Here is a 19755-nt window from a genome sequence, read left to right on the forward strand (position 1 = left end):
AAGCACCATGTCTTTATTGTTTGTCTTCAATAGGGAATTCTTCTTGACCAGTGTCCTAAGGATCCTCCTCAGATATGTGAAACAGTATCAGGTATGGTCTTCATCCTGTTGCACTTTTGGAACAGAGGAGCTGAAGGTGATGCCTTCCTGGGCTGAGGCAGATTACGTTGATTAGCATTTATCAGTCTGAGTGCTTACTGAGTGCAAAGTACTGGACTAAGCTCTTGGGAGAGTTCAGTAGAGTAGATTGAAGTGATCCCTGACCACAAGAAGAGCTTATGGCGAGGCACAGAAGAGGGATAAGAGAAAACCACAGAAGATTAGATTTTGGCTGTAGCCTCTGATCTCAGCCCCGGCCCAGTCTTTACAATAACTGATTTCAAATTCTCCTACTCCTGTTTCCTGTTAGATGTGATGGAACCAAGTGAAAGATGCCAAGGCCAGATCACAGCGGCAAGAGAAGAAACAAGAGAAATGGATTGCTTTATTTACTTGCATAATTTCCTCTCCAATTGGCATACACTGAGGAAGGAAGAGGTGCGAAAGAACAAAAAACTTCCGCTGGGAGTTTCTTCTCTAAAATCCAGGGTAAGAAGAGCAGAGGGGAGAGAGATCAATTTGAGTGTCTGCTGCTTGCAGTACTTGGGAATATGCAATAGAAGTGAGACACAGTTTCTCCTCCTACTGTCGTCTTCTTTTTTTTCCTCCTGTTCTCCTTATTGCTAGAATTAATTCCTTCTGTAGTAACCCCATCCATGATTTGGGATTACAAAAGTTATACAAAAAAAGGGGGGCAGTTATGTAAGTAGATATGGTATCTGCAAATTGTGACCTGTCCCTTTAGGCAGGGAATGGGTCTGTTTATTTTTATACTCTCCCAAGTGCTTAATACACAGTAAGCGCTCAGCAAATACGATCGACTGACTGGATAACTAAGGGAGACTTTATTCTCGTCATTATTAAGCACATCCAGGGGAGTGTGGGGTTTTCCTGCCATCAGTGGCTCCTTAAAAAGGTGATTGATTCTAGCAAGTATATTATATCTCCAGGTGGGCACTTTCACCAATTTCACTGTAGAACCAGGCAGGGTGTTAGATGGGCAGGACTGGCAAGCAGCTGAGATGGTTGTGTCAAGGGGCACGAGCCAAGATGCGGGGGAACCGTGGTGAGGTGGCAGAGGGGTTGGCAACTCTTAAAAATATGGCAGTGTCAGGCTCTTCGTAAGCAGTTCTTATCTGAACAGGGACTGGGAGAGGAATGCAGTGGATCTGAAGCAAGGCAGGGTCCCTCTGGAGAAACACTCTAGATTCAGGAGTTCAAAAGGAATGGAAGGAGGGCAACGTACTTGTCTCCGTTTCATGGTGGCCCTATTTCTGTAACCACCAGCAGCCTCTACATGGGTATACTCTTGCCTCCTGCAGTTCTCATTAGAGGACAGGATCAAAGCTGAAGAGGCGGGATTTAAAACCCTTTCAAATGGGTCTGGATAAATGACTGGCAAGAGGACTGACGGGGAGGAAAGGGCCAGAACTACAAAACCCAGGGAGCAGAGGGGCTGGTTTTGCCTATCAGATGCTGTTGGGGCATTCTGGGAGGAGCTTGGCTTTCTGATATGCTGACTTGGACTCCTGTTCCTTTCTGTTGCTCACCTGAGACTGTGTCAGAAAAAAGTTCCGAGTGGTGTGGAATTTCTCGCTACTTATGCTCTACCTGTGTTAGAACAGAAGGTAAGGTGAGCTAATTTGGGGATATTTTACTTGAAAACCTTTTCCATCCTTCTCCCTCCAGCAAGACAATGTCGTTTTTATTGAGCGCTTAACTGTGTGCAGAGTACTGTACTCGGCACTTGGGAGAGTACATTATAACAGTTGGTAGCCATGTTCCCTGCCCACAAGGAGCTTAAATCCTTACGGTACCCGTGGGACTAAGCAGGAGGTTCTGAACACTTCAGTCTTTCAATCTCCTGTTGGTATTTTTTCCCATTTGTAATATGAATTTTCAATCTAGACTTTTGGCCATGTATTCTGTTTGGGAATCTGGTTTGGTCAAGATTACCGTGGTCTTCATAGCACTATCAACAAGAGCAGCATGGCCTGGGTATCAGGGGACCTGGCTTCTAATCCCAGCTCTGTCACTTGCCTGCTGGGTGAGTTACCTAACTTCTCTGGGCCTCAGCCTCCTCATCTGTATAATGGGGATTCAATAGCTGTTCTCCCCATGTGGGACAGGTACTGGATCTGACCTGATTATCTTATATCTATCCCAGAGTTTAGTACAGTGCTTAGCACATAGTAAGTGCTTAAGTACCACAGTCATTAGTATTAACTGGAGTTACTAATCCTCCATTCCCTATTATGTGCTCTCTATAGAGGATAGTCAGTTTTAGTGTTACATGGCAAAGTGACCCCAATTTAAACCTCAGCAAGTAAAAGCTCTCAAGTCTGAGAGTTGGGCAGATAATGATGGAATATACTGCTTTCAATAATGCTTTTAAACTCTCAAATTTAGACGGTGCTTTCTTGTAGAGAGAAAGACAGATCTGATTGTGTTGCAGTTTGTTCTGCCCCTGCCTGTGTTTTCTCCCTCTGTAGCCACTCTGTTCATTTCCCTGCCCCACCCCCCGCCAACTTTCTGGGTCCTAAATGATGCTGTAGAAATTGATTAGGTAATGTAATCCTTTCCAGGCATGTGAATTCATTGAGGACTAAGTCTGGACTTTGTTTCTCTTTCCTGGGGCACGCCAAGGGAGACAAGGTATGATTAGTTTGAATCTTTGCCTTTCCCAAGGTATTTTGCTTCTCCCTGAAAAGATTTCTGGGATTTAATGAAAGTGTTCCCCAAATTAAACCAATCCTCCCCCCAAAAAAGGTGAATCAGGCATTTTGAGGTGCAGAAAGCATGCTTTATTTCAATGATACTAACTCAAGGAGGTTCAACAATTGGCTAGCAATGTAATTTACTTCTACAATGAAAAGACCTACATCAGATTGAATTTGAGGGCAATTGGGTGTTTAACAACAGCATTTCTGATGTTCTGTTTTCCTTCCTTGCTGTGGTCCATGCTTAGTTGCCCAGGACTGACAGGTGTACTACAACTCTACAACTACCAAACAAACACAACCGTAGCACCCGGGGAACCTCCGAGAGGAGGCACTACTTCTGCACTGGAGTACTTGAGTGGCTTGTGAAATGAGGGAATGGCCAGGAGATGTTACTTTTTTCAAGCCATCCAAGCAGTCAATGTGTCAGAAGCAGTACTAAGAGAGTGGGAACAAAGTGTTGGCCGCTTGCACTTTGCTCGCCCAGTCATACGTCTGAAAATTAGGAGTGTGACATCATCAGAGAGAATGTAAGACGTTCAAGTGCTGCTTACAGGAGGGTATTTGCAAACATCACCAATGCCTTACGTTTCTGATCCTGTTAGTATTCGCACAGGTACCAAGTACCGCGTGCGGCATTTTCTCTTAGGTGTAGGACAACGTCAACGGGGACTTTCTCAACCCATTGAGGCCTTCTTAGTCGTCAACATTGTGTTGAGGCACAAAGATTAGTAAGATGTCGAGCAGGGTATTCGTTCCGGATGAAACTTTCTCCTGCCAACGGTGAGTTCCAAAAGTTACATTGTAAAAGGTCACAAAATAAAGGGTACAAAACTCCATAACCGTTACTCCGGCTATATACAAGTATGTACAGGTCGAGGACAAATGTTTACCATTCTGAGTCAACAGCACTGGCAATAAATCATACTGAATAACTTTGGACTTTGTCTCTTTTAGGTCGGTACAAAAATACTTTTTCTATTTACAGATCAGAAAGTTTAGTCCATACAAATCACTTGCAAAAAGGCAAGTGGAAAATATAAGAGCGCAGGCTCTCTAAATGGATCGGATATTAATATTCACAGTGGCAGAGTCAGATCCGAATTCATTCCCTAAACTCAGGGTGTAGAGTCCGCCGTCCTTCTTCTGGACATCCATGATGATCAGGGTCGTCAGGTCATCGGTAGTTTCGATATGGAATCTCCCATGCTCTTCTTGACTTTGGATTTTTCTCCCACCGTAGGACCATGATATTTCAGGAGTGGGTTCTCCTGAAAAGGCGCAGGCCAGGGTGAGAACTTTGCCTTCGTCGATGCTGATATCAGATGGAAGAGCTTCGATTTTGGGTGGAAACCCTTTTGGAAGGGGGAAGAGAGGTTTAAGGTTCATAGATATTGAAAACGATGCTCTCCTTTCCACAGAATTATGCTAAATGCCATTCCCAGGTTAGTACGTGTTGTCTACCTCTACTGGTAAATTTTTTTTTGCTCACCTCTTCCACCTGCTTTAAGCATTCTACTAGTTGAGCTTTCCAGTTGTGTCATACTAGATTTTCCCATAATACTGCTGGAACTCATCTCTACAAAGGATCCTTCCATGGAGGACATGCTTTGGGCAGACATGCTCGCAAATTTCATTTCAGTCATGCTGCTAGCACTGCTACTGCTGAAACTGCTGAAGGAGGCCTCTTTTTTAGAGGCGGACATTTGGACTGATTGAGAGGAGAAGCTTTCTTGCATGCTTGCATCACCGCTTGTCCTCAACACTACCTCCTTTGAAGGTTCTTCAACTAGAGCTGTGGAGCATAGCAGATAGACAGTGAGACATCCAAGAAGCTGATGAGATCAGCCATTGACTTACAGAAAAGGAAAACAGTGTCATACATCCACACATACGTATGTGCATACATACATACATACGTACATACATACAATGCATCAATAGCTAACCAAGTCTGTCAGGTATAAAAGAATTCTTCAGTCACCAGCAGTCTATTACATGCAAATGCTAAGGGTCATCAGGAAGAAGAAGGTTATTGGAAGAGAGAAAATTACCTTTGGGTATACAAACATATACACACACACACACACACACACACACACACACACTTATGCACTCAAATAATAGGCTCATTATGTTTTTAAGTGTAAATTTCACAATGCTTTGCTTAGACACAAATCAACTTGTCAAAATGCACAAATTGGCCCAAAATGCCTTGTGGCATATATCATCCAACAAAGCTTTGAGATGTCATTCTGCTGTCTAGCAAGACACGTTGATAAAGAGGTCTAGTCAACCACGCCAAACGGAGCTTGAAAGGAAAACTTACGGAGCACAGTCAGGGATGCTGTAGCGGAGCACTGTCCGTGGAAATTTTTGGCCTTAACTGTGTATTTTCCACTGTCGCTTACTGCCGCGCTTCGAATTTCAAGGGAGTAGGTGTTACGGGAGCGATTTACTCTGATGTTGGATGAAACCGAGATCTGTGAAGCGATAAAATTGGGTTTTGTTAATATCTGCAGGAGGAGGCGTTTATTGTGTGTTCTTGGGGATAGGGCAGTACAGTGCTTGGCACATAGTAAGCACTTAATAAATACCATAATATTATTAGAGCAAACTTACAGGATGGTTGTTCTTAAACCATTCAATTTCCGGAGACGGATCTCCACTGATTTCACAGGAAAGGAGGACCGCCTGTCCTTCGTTAACGTTCTGGGATCGTGGCTGAGTAATGAAGGCCGGGGCATCTGAGCGCTCCTTACACAGGGTCATATCAAACTGACACCTGACGATGCCTTGATTAGTTCTTCCCTCACAGGTAAGGATGCCTTCATCTCGGCGACTGGTTTTCTTGATGGTTAAGGTGTGATCGTTGCCAGAGACGCCGAATCGGTAATCTTCTGAGTTAGAAAGCTCCACTCCATTCAGCACCCATTTGACATCAGATGCACCAATGAGGTTGGCTTTCAGAGTAACCTTTTGACCTTCAGACACGTTCATTTGAGTGGAGAAAGCTTTGACTTCAGTGTGACTGATGTCTTCTGATACCTGGGCCTTTTTGATGACTTCTTCCTGGATAACTGCTTTTTCGAGAGAAGACACTTCTGATTTCTTGATTTCTTCAGAAATCAGGGCCTTTTGGGAAAGTTTTTCCTGGATAGCTGACTTTTCTGAGGTTTTGACTTTAGAGACAGAGGCCTCTCTGGAAGTTTCTTGGAGAACTGCTCTTTCCTGAGATGCCACTTGGGAGGTTTCCAGTGTGGATACTTGGTGGGTTTCAGAGTCTCTAACTGCTAGAAAGCAAATGGAAATCTTATATTGGAAAGGCACTTTATTATTTCCCTAGTTTACATATGAAAAATTCTGAACACAAGATAGGTGGTATTGCCAGAATTCTTGGAGGCTGGTTGTTATTGTTTAGGGCTTTGTGAATTTACATCAGTTAGACTGTCCTGCAATGTAAGGAGCTCAGAGGGAAGCAGTGTGGCCTAGGGGAAAGAGGACAGGCTTGGGACTCAGAGGACCAGGGTTCTAATCCTGGCTTTCCTACTTGTCTGCTGTGTGACCTTGGGCATGTCACTTCATTTTTCTGGGCCTCAGTTACCTCATCTGTAAAATGAGGATTAAGACAGTGAGCCCCATGTGGGACATGGACAGCGTCCAAACTGATTAGCTCGAATCTACTAGAGCACTTAGAACAGTGCCTGGCCTATAGTAAGCACTTAAATATCAGACACACACACACATAGCTCCACCATTTTACAGAATGTCATTGGCAGGGCTTGGGGAGCTTTTAATTCAAAACTTTTTGATGCTATATTGGGAGGTCTTCCCTGACTAAGCCCCCATTTCCTCTTCTCCCACTCCCTTCTGTGTTAACCCGACTTGCTCCCTTTATTCATTCCCCCATCCCAGCCCAACAGCACTTATGCACATATCTGTAATTTATTTATAGTAATTTATGATTGTGAGCTCATTGTGGGCAGGAAATGTATCTGTTTATTGTTATATTGTACTCTCCCAAGCACCTAGTTCAGTGCTGTGCATACAGTAAACTCTTAGTAAATACGATTGAATGAACGAATTCCCTCAAGTATGCCTTTCAGACAAACACTAGACAGGGAAACCCCAAACCTACCTTTTACGGTCAATCTGCAGCTAGAGGAAGCGGAGCCTGCTGAATTTGTGACTGTGCAAGTATAAAGTCCAGCATCTGAAGTACCAGTCTCCTGGATTTCCAGGTGGAATACTCCTTTGCCTTCAGATATTTCGTATTTCCCACCGCGTGCCAGAGCCTGCAGAACACAAAACAATTTAGCATTCCTTCTGTATCCATCTGTCCCGCCGGAGAAGAAACTGTGAAATGACAAGTAAGGAAATCATACCTTTCCGTCTTTGGTCCAGGTGGCAGTTGGGCAAGGGTCTCCCGTAACGTGGACCGTTAGCTTGGTGACCGTGTTGGAAGATACAGTCGTGTCTTGCAGCCCAGTAGCAATGACCGGCTTTGAGGTGGCTGGTTCGAGTGGTTTCTCCTGGGGTTTCTTGGCCTCTGCTGGTTCAGCGCCTTTCGGGGAAGGCGTCTTGGTCTCAGCTGACTCAGCAGCTTTAGGAGTCGGTTTCTTGCTCTCTGCTGTGCTTGACAGCTGGTCGTGGATCTTTTTAAAGGCCTGGCCAACAAACTGGAAATTGGTTTTGGAGGCTCCGCCCTCTCCGGAGATCTCACAAATGTAGTCACCGCGATCGGCTTCGGTGAGGTTGTGGATTTTGAGTTCGTAGGTGCCGTCCGAAGAATAGTGGAACTGGAAGTGCCCGTTTTCCTTCAGTTTCTTTCCGTCTTTATACCACGCTACCTCCCTTGCGCGTAAGACGTCACTTTCAACTACACAATGAAGCTTGGCAGTGTCTTTAGAAGCTTCCGCTTTCAATGGCTGAATGATCTTTGGAGGAGCGGTGACGGGGAGCTGCACTTTCTCCTTTGGTACAGACTTGGTTTCTGAGGGTGGCGGGGCCTTAGGGTGAGAAGTTGCCGGCTCTGGGGATTTCACTCTCTTGGGAGATTTAATTGCTTCGGGAGACTTCACCCGGGGCTCTGGGGATTTGACTTTGGGAGGTGATGTGATAGCTTTTTCCGGAACCCGGCTCTTTTGAATCGTCAAAGTGAACTGGGCTTCTTGTTTACCTTCGGAATTTTCCACCACCACAGTGTAGCTGCCTTCGTCGGCAGCCTGTACCGAAGTGATCTCAAAGGTAGACTTGTATTTCGAGGTTGTGATGTGGTGGCGGCCGGATGAACCAATGACCTGGCCTGCACGGAACCACGTGACTGTGGGCACTGGCTCCCCGTCAGTGTCACAAGAGAACCTGGCAGACTCGCCTTCAGGTACAGTGACGGACCGGGGTTTGGTTAAAATTCGTGCTGGCAGAGTGGTCTTCAGCTTCCTGTGTACCGTTCTCTCCTCCACTGACTTTTCCTCAGATGCCTGGCCTTTCATTTCAGCCGAGGCGTGATGCTCGTAGGATGAGAGGGATTCCCTGGTCTCCGTCATCTGGGACTTGACTTCCCTGACTGAAGAAGAGGCTTCCATCTCCGACGATCTCTTAAAGGACGAGACGGCGTAGGCCTCGGTCCTCGTGAGGTCGGGGAAAATGGATCTCGAGACCTCCTCGTCTTTACGCCGCGAGGTATAGGTGGTGTAATCCCCTCCGGTCACATCTAAAGTGGCATAGTCAGAAGCTTCGCCTTTGTAGTTAGTACACACAGCCCGATAGGTCCCGCTGTCATCACAGTGGCAGTCGAGGATTTCCAAGGTCAAAACGCCGCTGGTGTTGGTGTAGTGAATCTTGTGGCTCTCCTGAATTTCCACACCATTGTGATACCATTTAATTTCAGCGGTAGGCTTTGATTGAACATTTAGAATGAAACGGGTGTTTTGGCCACAAGGCACGCGATGGGAGCGCATTCTCAGGGTGATGCGGGGCGCGTGGTCCAGGGTGAAAGGCTGCTGGCTCAAAACTTCGTATTTCCTCTCAGACGTTTTCTGAGTCTTCAGGGCCGCTTTCATGGACTCGTACCGGGAGAAGATGTCGAATCTGGCTGTCCTCTCGAACCTGGAGAGGGATCGCTCGCTGGAGACGGGACTGGGGGACCGGGGACGGGTCCTCTCCGGGGTAGGGGACCTCCTCTCGGGCTCAGCTTCCTCAGCAGGCCGGGAGTGAGGTCTGATGAGCTCCGACGCCGGCCGCATCAGTTCGATATAGCTTGGAGACAGGGACCGCCGCCTCCCCAGCAACCTCGAGACCGACGAAGACTCTCGGTGAGACCGTCTGGAGGTTTCTATCTCTTCTTCGAATTCTGTGATCTCGGTGATCTCGATTTGCTTTTTGGATTTCTTTCTTGACTTCTCCTCCTTGGCCATCTGGTCAAGCTCACTCCTGTACTCCGAGAGTCGCTGAGTGGTGGTAAACGGACGGAGCAATTCTTCATCCTCCTTCTCGGCCATTATTCTCTCGCGCTGCTTCGCTTGTCTCTGGGCCGCTCGGTCGTGACGCTCCCGGAGTTCCCTGTAAGTCGTGCTGGTTTCCTCTTTGGTTGGGATGTGGTAAGTCGAGTACCTCTGCTCTTTTCTTCGGGTGTCCTCTACACTGATGTGTGCCCTCGGGGAAGAGTAGCGGAGGGAGGAGAGCTCAAATCGGGGAGGGCTTCGGCTCGGTGGGGAGGCAGAGAAGCCCAGTTCCAGCTCCTCTTCAAGGCGCAGCCTCTCCTCCTCGGTTCTCTTCATGGCCAAGTAATCGTCGATCGGGAGGAGGAGCTCTTCGTCGGACAGGTCGCCGAGGGATCGCCGCCTCGGTCTGTAGTAGAAGTCGTAGTCAGGGGATGGGGTGCGGCGGCGGGCAGGTCTCACGGTTTCGAGATCATCTTGAGACAGCTTGGGGATACGCCATTTGGGTCTGTATTGGTCTGTGATGCGTGGAAGAGGCATCACATAGAATTGTTCCCACCTGGAAAGGCGAATTCGCTTGGGTCGCTTCTGTACCATCCGGTCAAGTTTCCCTGGCATCTCAAACTGATCCCGGATCTTCTTGTACCACTTCATGTCCGACATGGGCACAAACTGTTTTATGTTCTGGTCTTCTTCCACCGTTGTCCGTTTACACCTGCGTGGCTCCGGTATCTCGTAGGGCATGCGCAGCCTTCTTTCTTCCTTCTTTTCCTCCTGCCGAAGTTCAAATTCACCTTTTACGGTCTTGGTGCTCACGGCGGGTTTGTAGAGGATGGCGGCTTCCCTCAAAGCCTCCTGGGCTACCTGGGTCAGGGGCACGGACTCTGTGCCAGACAGAATCTCGGCCATCCGCAGTGTTTTGTCGATCTGCCTTTGGACGTGTTTTTCCCGTTCTTCCTGACTCTTGTACTCGTGCTTGACGTACCTCAAGCGCTCCACTTTCAGGTGAGCCTGGCAACCGGTAGACCCGGCACTGTTGGTGGCGGTGACTCTGTAGTAGCCTGTATCTTCCGGCAAAGTGTCCCTGATGTGCAAAGCGTAATAATCCAGGCCCTCGTGGACGATCTCAATATTGGCGCCGAGGGATAGGGGCTGGCCGTCTTTCTCCCATTTCAACGTTGGCGCCGGAATGCCGGAGACTCGGATCTCAAAGCAGACGCTCTGGCCCTCTTGGCATTCTGCGTTTGCCAGGAGTCGCTTGAACATTGGTCTTAGGGTCGTATCCGCCGCAGGGGGGTGGGGGTTGACCGTCAGCTTGGCTTTGCAGCTGTCTTCCCCGTACTTGTTCTTGGCCAGGATGGCGTATTCGGCGTCATCGTCTGGGGACACGCTGTTAATCGTCAGCTGATACAGGCCTTTGTCGGACTCAAACGTGTACTTTTTGTCATCGTCCCCGGGCTTGATTTTCTGACCGGATTTATACCACGTCACCCGGGGCTCGGGGTGCACCGTTATGGTGACCCCAAACCTGACCGTTTCACCCACGTAGGCAGTCCGGTTGTAGAGGGGCAAAGTAAATTCTGGCGGCCTCTCCAGTAATCTCATGGTATCCGCTCTGCGCTTCAATCTCTTTACCGTTCTCCGGAAGTAATAGTCGTAGACTTCTCTCACACCTTGGACGAACAGCTCTGCGTAGGAACTGTCTTCGCCGTAGTCGTTGACTACCTTGCACCTGTAGGTACCGTCGTCTGATCTATGAATGTCTTTGATGTATATGGTGGCCAGCCCGTCCTGGTAGGTGATTTCATACTTCTCACTGTTCTCCAACTGTCTGATGCCAAAGTACCAGGTCACCTGGGTGGATTGATCGTAATTTTCAATCTTGCACACGTACTTTACGTGGCCGCCTTCTTCTCCCACGGCGTGCGTGATCTGCCCGGAAATGGGGCCAATTTCAATGGACGCAACTTTGACTTTAGCAATGTTCACTCCCCTTTGAGATCTGATGGCACCGCCACAAGAGACTCGGGCTGCGGACACCACCATGTTCAAGTCTTTCTTCACCAGGGTCTGGTAGTAACGTCGGTGTCTCAGGTTCCTGATGACCCTCGTACTGACTCTGTCCGTTCTTTGCTTCAGCCAGGAGTGCTCCAGGGCTTCCGCTGCTGTCATGCGAGATTTTCTTTCTTTTACTAACAGGCGGTCGACAAAGTCTATGGCTTCGATGCTGATGTCCTTGAACGCTTCTTCGTCGAAGGTGTATTCGGCATTCATTATGTTCTCAATGACCTGTTGGTTCGTTTCAGCGAGGAAGGGATTGATTCCGCTCAACAGCACATACACTAGGGTCCCTAGGGACCACATGTCGGTAGCTGTGCTGACTACATCGTGCTGATGTACTTCAGGTGCGTAGTACTCTGGGGTGGTGAAGAGAAGTCTAAAGTTGTCCCCAGGCTTCAGCTGCCTGGCCTGACCAAATTCAATGATCTTAATCGTGGAACTCCTCCTTGTTTGGTAAATTATGTTTTCGGGCCTAATGTCAAAGTGTCCGATGTTATGGCTGTGTAGGAAGTCGAGGGCTTCGCAGACCTGGCGCACGTAGTTTACGATTTCTCTTTCAGAAAGTTCAAAAGCGCTTGTGTTGATTCTCTCGAAGATGTCGAGACCGGATATGAATTCGAAGATCATGACTAATTCTTCCATGCTTTCAAACGATTCATGGAGATATAAGATGTTTTTGTGCCTAGCGATGTTCAGGATGGAAATTTCCTTCTTCACCAAAACCTGGTCAGTCCCCTTGACTTTGACAAACTTGGCCATATACGTCTTTTTAGAAGAGGTTTCTACGCAGCGGTGGACAATTCCAAATTGGCCGCGCCCGAGGTCTTCTGCAATCATGTATCTCTCGTAGAGTTCCTTGGTGGACGAGTGAGAGGCCTTGGATGTGACAACCTCTCTGGTTTCATCAACCTCTTCGTCGTAGTTCATGGCTCTGGTCTTATCTTCCTTGGTTATCGTTGGCTCTGTAGGTTCGGAAGGCTGGCTCAGTCCAAATTTATTTTCGGCTATGACCCGGAATTGGTAGCTGGTCTTGCCAAACAGGTTAACCACAGTGTACCGCGTCTCGCGGGCTTGGGCCACGCGAAGCCACCGCTCTGCTGTGGTGGCACATTTTTCAATGATGTAATTAGTGACTTTGCTGCCGCCATCAGAAGCCGGCTCATTCCAGGTCAAGTTGACAGAATCTCTCGAAACGTCGCTCACCTTGACTCCCCGGGGGGGATCCGGGACGTCGGCTACGTCCAGCTCAACCGTCTTCTGATCGATGCCGAACCTGTTTTTAGCACACACGACATAGAAGCCAGCATCTTTTCTCTCCACGCCATTGGAGAACACCAGCGATGTGAAGGAGCGGGTGACGATCACTTGGTAGTGTCCGTTGTTGTCGATGAGATCTTGGCCCTTCTGCCAGGTGATCACTGGATCTGGCTTGCCGCTGAAAGGGATCTTGATGCTGATCACTTCACCCCGGAGAGCGTGGACGGCACCCATGCCTTCGAGGTTCTTGGGCAAGTGGATCTTAGCCGGGACTGTACCAAAACAATCAGACGAGAATGTCCGTTAAACACCATAGGATAAAGAAAATGACTCTTCCAGTGAAGAGACTGTAAGCTCGTTGTGGGCGGGGAATGTGTCTTTATTGTTATACTATACTCTCCCAAGTGCTTAATACAGTGTTTTGCACACATTAAGTGCTCAGTAAATATGATTGAAAATGAATGGGGAGATTACACCACCCGGTCCCTGGAGGTACATTACCTTCTACTTCCACAGAGGCAGTGCCAGAGACGGATCCTCCTTGGTTGGTGGCTCTAACTTGGTAGACGGTGGCATCGTCATCTGTCACATTTGTGATGACGAGCTGGTAATAGCCACCCTTAAATTCTTGGGACTTATACTTTTCACCATCTGCTATGATTTCTTTCCCCTGCCTGTACCATTTCACCACAGGCTTGGGGTGGCCCGTGACTTTGCAGACCAGAGTTGCATTACTTTGGTACTTGACATTCAGATTTCTCAGTTCTTCTTTAAAGTGTGGAGCTTGAATGGCCACGTCGGATTTAGGATTGATGGGCTCAGATATCTCGCTCCATTCGCTTTCCCCGCCCAGGTTTTCACATTTCACCCGGAACTCGTACTCAAGACCTTCAATAAGGTTCTTCACCGAGTATACGGTTTCGCGAATTTCTTCGGTGGTCACCGCAATCCACTTATTTTGTTTCTTTTCACGCTTCTCCAGGAAATAATTGCGGATTTTTGCACCCCCGTCACTAGGAGGGGGTTTCCAAGCCACCACACAGGAATCCTTGGTGACAGCTGTCACGGTGGGTTTCCCAGGAGCGGAGGGCTTTTCTGCAGGAAACGAGACGGTTTGAGTCCTTCGTGGAACCGGTATTCGCGTGCCCCCCCCCCCCCCCCCCCGGGGAGAGAAGGGGAGATCTGCGCACACACTTACCAAATGGGCTCTTGATGATAACAACGGATGAGACCTCGAGGGGCTCACTGATGCCAAATGTATTCTGAGCAGAAACGCGGAAATAATAGCCAGCATTTTCAGTGAGGTTAACAATTCGGCAGGTTGTCACCGATATGGCCGATGATACCAGTTGCCATTCTGCACCTTCCTTAGCCTCACATTTCTCTACCACATAATTGGTGATCCACGATCCTCCATCGTCTGCCGGGGGCTTCCAGCTGATTACCACCGAGTTCTTTAAGAGGGTCTCGATGACGATTGGCCCTGTGGGCTTATCTGGTTTATCTGGAATAGGAAGCCATAGCCACTCAATCAATAGTATTTATTGAACACTTACTCCATGCACAGCACCATTTTAAGCACTTGGGAGACTACAGTAGCCTTAGCAGACGTAGTCCTTGACATCAAGAAGTTTACAGTCTACTGGGGGTGGAGGTGCTAAAATAAATTACAGGTAGGCAGAAGCAACCATCATCATCCATGACATTTCATTCATTCAGTTGTATTTATTGAGTGCTTACTGTGTGCACAACACTGTACTAAGCGCTTGGAAAGTACAATTCAGCAACAGAGACAATCCCTGCCCACAATGGGCTCACAGTCTAGAAGGGGGGAGAGAGACATCAAAACAAGTCAACAGGCATCAGTAGAATTTGAGTTCAGGCAATGGATTAAGCGCTCGGGAGAGTACAGTACAACAGAGATGGTAGGCATGTTCCCTGCCCAAAGCAAGCTAGAGAAGCAATGGAGTATAATAATAATGCTGGTATTTATTTGTTAAGCACTTACTATATGGCAAGCACTGTTCTAAGCACTGGAGTAGATAGAAGCTAATCAGGTGGGACACAGTCCTGTCCCACATGGGGCTCACAATCTTAATCCCCATTTTACAGATGAGGTAACTGAAGCACAAAGAAGTTAAGTGACTTGCCCAAGGTCACATGGCCAACAAGTGGTGGAGTCAGGATTAATAACCATGTCCTTCTGACTCTCAGGCCCATGCTCTATCCTCTAGGCTATAACTCCAGGCGTGCAATAGGGTGCGAGTAACCAAATGATGTTACTATGTACGGTGTTAGTTTTCTTCCTCTACTTCCCCCGCCGAAAGTTCCCCACTGGGAATGGAAAAAAAAATTACCTTGAATTTCCACATTCAGGACAGTGTCGACTGTTCCAAAAATATTGCTCAGCTGCACTCTATATTTCCCAGCGTGGGTCTTGTGCTGAACGTTCTTGATGATCAGATGAGTGTAGTGCTCGGTGTTCTCAACTGTCACGGTTTCTGAGTCTCTCAAAGGTTTCTGGTCATGGAACCAAGTAATGGCCGGGACTGGACGGCCAATATACATGACGTGCAGTCGGAGGGTGGATCCCACGGCTGCGTAGTACTTCTCTTTCAGCGGGTAGCCAGGGTGGAACTGGGGAGTCGCTTGTAACAGCAGCTTGCTGCTGGTTTCCACCTCTCCAACTTCATTGGTCGCGATGCAGGTGTATACCCCTTCATCCTCCTGTTCCTCGGTCATTACGGTCAAGGTGTGCGTGCGCCCGTCTGATGACATTTTGTATTTTCGGCTCTGTACCAGCTCTTTACCAAAGCGTTGCCATTTTATGTCAGGAAGGGGTCTGCCCACGATCTGACATGAAAGTTGAGCAGCTTCTCCCAGTTTAGTGGTGACATCTTTCATTTCTTGCCGGACTCCGGGTGCCTCTCCAGCTAAATGGAAAACGTTTGAAGGAACGATTAGTTACTTTATTGTTACTGGAAACTGTAGCCAGTGGGCCCTGCCTTGATGTATGGGATTTGTTTATCATGGATTGGCAAAGCTAAGCTCCCCTCCTGGTAGAACTGGCTCTCTCTCCCACTGTCAGTCACAGTCAGTCATATTTATTGAGCGCGTACTGTGAGCAGAGCACTGTACTAAGGGGCTTGGGAGAGTGCAATACAATAACAATAAACAGACACTTTCCCATCTACATGGGCTCCTGCCAGCAAATCTACATGGCAGTTCCCCATCTTGGGCCACATCGTCTTTTATAGCTAGAGAACTAACTTGTCCACATTACTAAAGAACACAGACTCTGGGTAGCAGCTTTGTGAAGGAGAGTAGGAGTGCTTGAACCTGTTGAGGAATTTTTAGGAATTCCGCTTTGGTTTCTATCAGCCTAACCTACAGAATAGGGCCCAGTGATCCGTCAATCAATCAGTGGTATTTGCTGGGTGCTTACTGTGTGCAGAGCACTGTACTAAGTGCGTGGGAGAGTACAGTACAACAGAGTTGGTAAGCAGGAACTCTGCTCACAAAGAGCTCCATTCAGCGTGTTACCCAAACGGAGGATTTGGAGAAACTTACATGTCAATTCGCTTTACAAAGAGCTCCATTCAGCGTGTTACCCAAACGGAGGATTTGGAGAAACTTACATGTCAATTTCGTCTTCACAGACATGGCAGTTCTTCGAGGTCTGCTAGTTCCAGTCTCATTTTCGGCAAAAACTCTGAATTCATATTCCGTGGCTTCCAATAAACCACCAACGGTGAACTGCCTGTCCTTGATTCTGTCCTTATTGCACTTCTTCCAGGCACTGTCTCCAGACTGCCGGTATTCAACCCAGTAGCCAAGGATCTCTTTGCCGCCATCACATTCGGGTTTCTCCCATTGGAGCGTGACACTATCCTTCGATATCGACAGGATCTCGATTTCTCCGGGCTGACTGGGTTTATCTGGAGCAAATAAATGTTTGAAAAGATGGTCAGATGCTCTTTGAGGACTGTGGATCTTCTGTATTTCAAGGTCACTCCTCACCCACACCCCATTTTGGAGATCTGAACGGATTGCCCCCCAAATTATCTTACCAAATGGATCCTTGCACACAACAGGTTCAGAAGCCGGACTGGTTTCACTCAGGCCGACATCATTCTGGGCAATGATACGGAACTGATACTCCGCATCGGGGACCAGCCCTGTGACCGTGTACATTGTGGTGGTGATTTGTGTCTTGTTATGTCTGACCCATTTCTCGGTGGATGTTTCTTTACGCTCAATGTAATAACCGGTGACACGAGAACCTCCATCGTCTTTGGGTCTGGACCATGACAAGCTAATAGAACTCTTTGTCACGTCGAGGATTTCTGGAGGGTTGCTTGGAGGCTCTGGAGGATCTGCAGATGTTCAACGAGAAACAAGAGTATGGGCTTAGAACAGCACTGGACGGAGCTGCGATTTCGCAAACTTTATTAATTCCATATTATTTATTGAGTGCTTGCTATGTACAGAGCACTGTACTAAGTGATTGGAAGAGTACAATATAACAACAAACAGACTCATCCCCTGCCCGCGACGAAACGTGAGGCAGTTGTCGAAAGGCCTTTTTATAAAAGAAGAAAAAAAATTGAAAACCTGCAGATGTGGACTTACTCAGTGGTGTTTTGGGTACAACTGGTTCTTCAGATTTCAGAGGTTTGCTAATGCCAAATTGGTTTTCCGCTGAAACCCGGAAGTGATATTCTACATTCTCTTTGAGGCCTTTTACCACGAGAGAGGTGCCTCTGACTCTGGAATCGATGGTGTACCAGGCTGCCTTGGGCACTTCTCGCCTCTCAATGATGTACCCGGTAATGTCAGCACCTCCGTCATCAGAGGGAGCTCTCCAGCTTACTCGGACCGAGCGAGCTTGTATGTCGTCATATTCCAGGGGTCCCTCTGGAGGGTTTGGACTACCGATCACTCGGACCTTGATGTAAACGGCCTTCTTGCCGCACTTGTTTTCAAGAACCAGATCGTAACTTCCAGAGTCTTCCCTCTCAGCTTCTTTGATCACAAGTTCGGTGTGGGTGTCAGAAGTGGCGATCATGGCTCTCTTACTGACGTCCTGGCCTTCCTTGGTCCATTTGCATATCGGGATTGGCTTGCCTTTGATCGGCACTGTGAGCCTGATGACTCCACCTTGTCTTACAAAGACACCCTCCTGGTATCTTTCGTCCAATTCGTAGTCGGGATATTCTGAAAACCAAAAATAAGTGTCAAAACATCCGGTTATACTTTGCCTTTGGTATACCCAACCAGAACCCCACGTTAATTCCCAAAGGGGTCACTGGATGGCAAATCTTACCAAGCATCTCTGTAACTTTGACGGTGCCAGGCACGTCGGCTGGTTCACCGGGGCCACCGGCGTTGCAAGCTAGCACGCGGAATCTGTATTCGGCTCCTTGAGGGAGATGGGTCAGTGTGTATTCTCGGATCTTTGTTGGCGTCGTATTGCATTTTGTCCATTCGTGCTGGTCCACCTTCTGCATTTCAATCAGGTAGCCAGTGACTTTAGATCCTCCCTCATCCTCTGGCACACTCCAGGCCAGGGAGACTGATGTCCTTGTGGTGTCTGTAACTCTTGGATTTTGGGGCTTGCCGGGAGGAGCTAGAAAGAAGAATCAACCATAGAATGTAGTTAAAGACTGCTCTCCACTTACTTCTGAAACATCAGTGAGACCGAATAACCATTTAAGTATTTGTTAAGCGCTTACTATGTGCCAACCACTCTCCTAAGCACTGGGAAAGAAGCAAGATAATCAAGTTGAAGACAGTCCCTGTCCCTTATGGGGCTCACAAGTCTAGGTTGGAGGGAGTAGGATTTAATCTCCATATGCTGAGAAGCTTAGTGGAAAGAGCATGGGCTTGGGAGTCAGAAGATATGGGTTCTAATTCCAGCTCCCCAACTTGTCTGCTGTGAGACCTTGGGCCATCCACTTAACTTCTCTGTGCCTCAATTCCCTCATCTGTAAAATGGGGATTAAGTCATGGGACAACCTGATTACCTTGTATCTACCCCAGTGCTTACAACAGTGCTTGGCACATAGTAAGTGCTTAACAAATACCATAATAATAATAATTTTCCAGATGAGGAAAATGAGGTCCAGAGAAGTGAAGTGACTTGCCCAAGGCCACTCAGCAGACAAGAGGCAGTGCCAGGATTCAAACCTAGGTACTCTGACTCTCAGGCATGCTCCTTTCACTAGGCCACGCTGCTTCTCTGATGACCACTGATGAAGTGAAAAGTAATAATAACAATAATAATAATAATAATTGTGGTTAATTGTGGTTAACCCTATGCAGTTAGCTGTGGTTCTAAGCACTGGGGGAGGTACAAGCTAATTGAGTTGGACACAGTCCACATAGGGCTCACAGTCCTAATCCCCATATTACAGATGAGGGAACTGAGGCAGAGAAATTAAGTGACTTGCCCAAGGTCACACAGAAGACAAGTGGCAGAGCTGGCATTAGGACCTAGGTCCTTCTAACTCCCAAGCCTGTGCTCTATCCACTAGGCCACTCTGCTTCTGCTCTGCACTTATTTTGAACAACCAGTCATGTGCTTTCCCTGAATGGAATATATAAAATGATAGAGAAAATCTATCCATCCTATTAAACTAAACCAACATATTCACTTCTTTCTTTTTCAACTTTCATTTATCTAGGCAGAATATGATTTACCAATTGGATCCATGGCAACGACTGGCTTGGATGGACGACTCGGTTTGCCAGGGCCTCGGGCGTTGATGGCTGTGATGCGATGTTCATATTCCAATCCTTCAATAAGTCCAGTGGACCGGTAGCGAGTCATTGTCACAGGGACTTTATTGACCCGGACCCACCGGTCGGCTCTGACCTCTTTGCGTTCCACAATGTAGCCAGAGACCTGTGAGCCTCCGTCATCTTCTGGTGGAAGCCAGGTAAGGGTCATGCCGTCCCGAGAAACATCAAAAACTTGGGGCGTTTCTGGGGGTCCAGGAATACCTGTAGGGAGATAAGTTGCTGATATAAAAAGAAGCTTGGTACTATAATGGGGATTCTTGAAAACACAACCTTAAAGATACAGGCTGTGGTCATGACTTTTTTTTTTAATTGCGGTAAACAGTGCTTATAGACTAAACTGAGAGCTACAGTTCTTTCATCTCCTCTTAGTTGGC

The 19755-nt window shown here is 47.6% G+C and overlaps 1 protein-coding gene across 1 annotated transcript in view; it reads right to left on the reverse strand.

The window, feature by feature from the left end:
* Nucleotides 1-2880: 2880 nt before the first annotated feature.
* The window catches only part of TTN (titin), a 305556-nt gene continuing 288681 nt past the window's right edge, over nt 2881-19755 (reverse strand). Inside the window, 14 exon segments of the mRNA XM_039913043.1 lie at nt 2881-4174; nt 4312-4614; nt 5149-5302; nt 5442-6112; nt 6958-7114; nt 7205-12849; nt 13079-13672; nt 13776-14081; nt 14935-15510; nt 16216-16515; nt 16648-16953; nt 17210-17794; nt 17904-18206; nt 19280-19582. Coding sequence (XP_039768977.1) covers nt 3876-4174; nt 4312-4614; nt 5149-5302; nt 5442-6112; nt 6958-7114; nt 7205-12849; nt 13079-13672; nt 13776-14081; nt 14935-15510; nt 16216-16515; nt 16648-16953; nt 17210-17794; nt 17904-18206; nt 19280-19582 — 10502 coding nt within the window. The 3' untranslated portion in view covers nt 2881-3875.

This window comes from Ornithorhynchus anatinus, chromosome 9 (genome assembly GCF_004115215.2).
Source record: "Ornithorhynchus anatinus isolate Pmale09 chromosome 9, mOrnAna1.pri.v4, whole genome shotgun sequence".
Lineage (NCBI taxonomy): Eukaryota > Metazoa > Chordata > Mammalia > Monotremata > Ornithorhynchidae > Ornithorhynchus > Ornithorhynchus anatinus.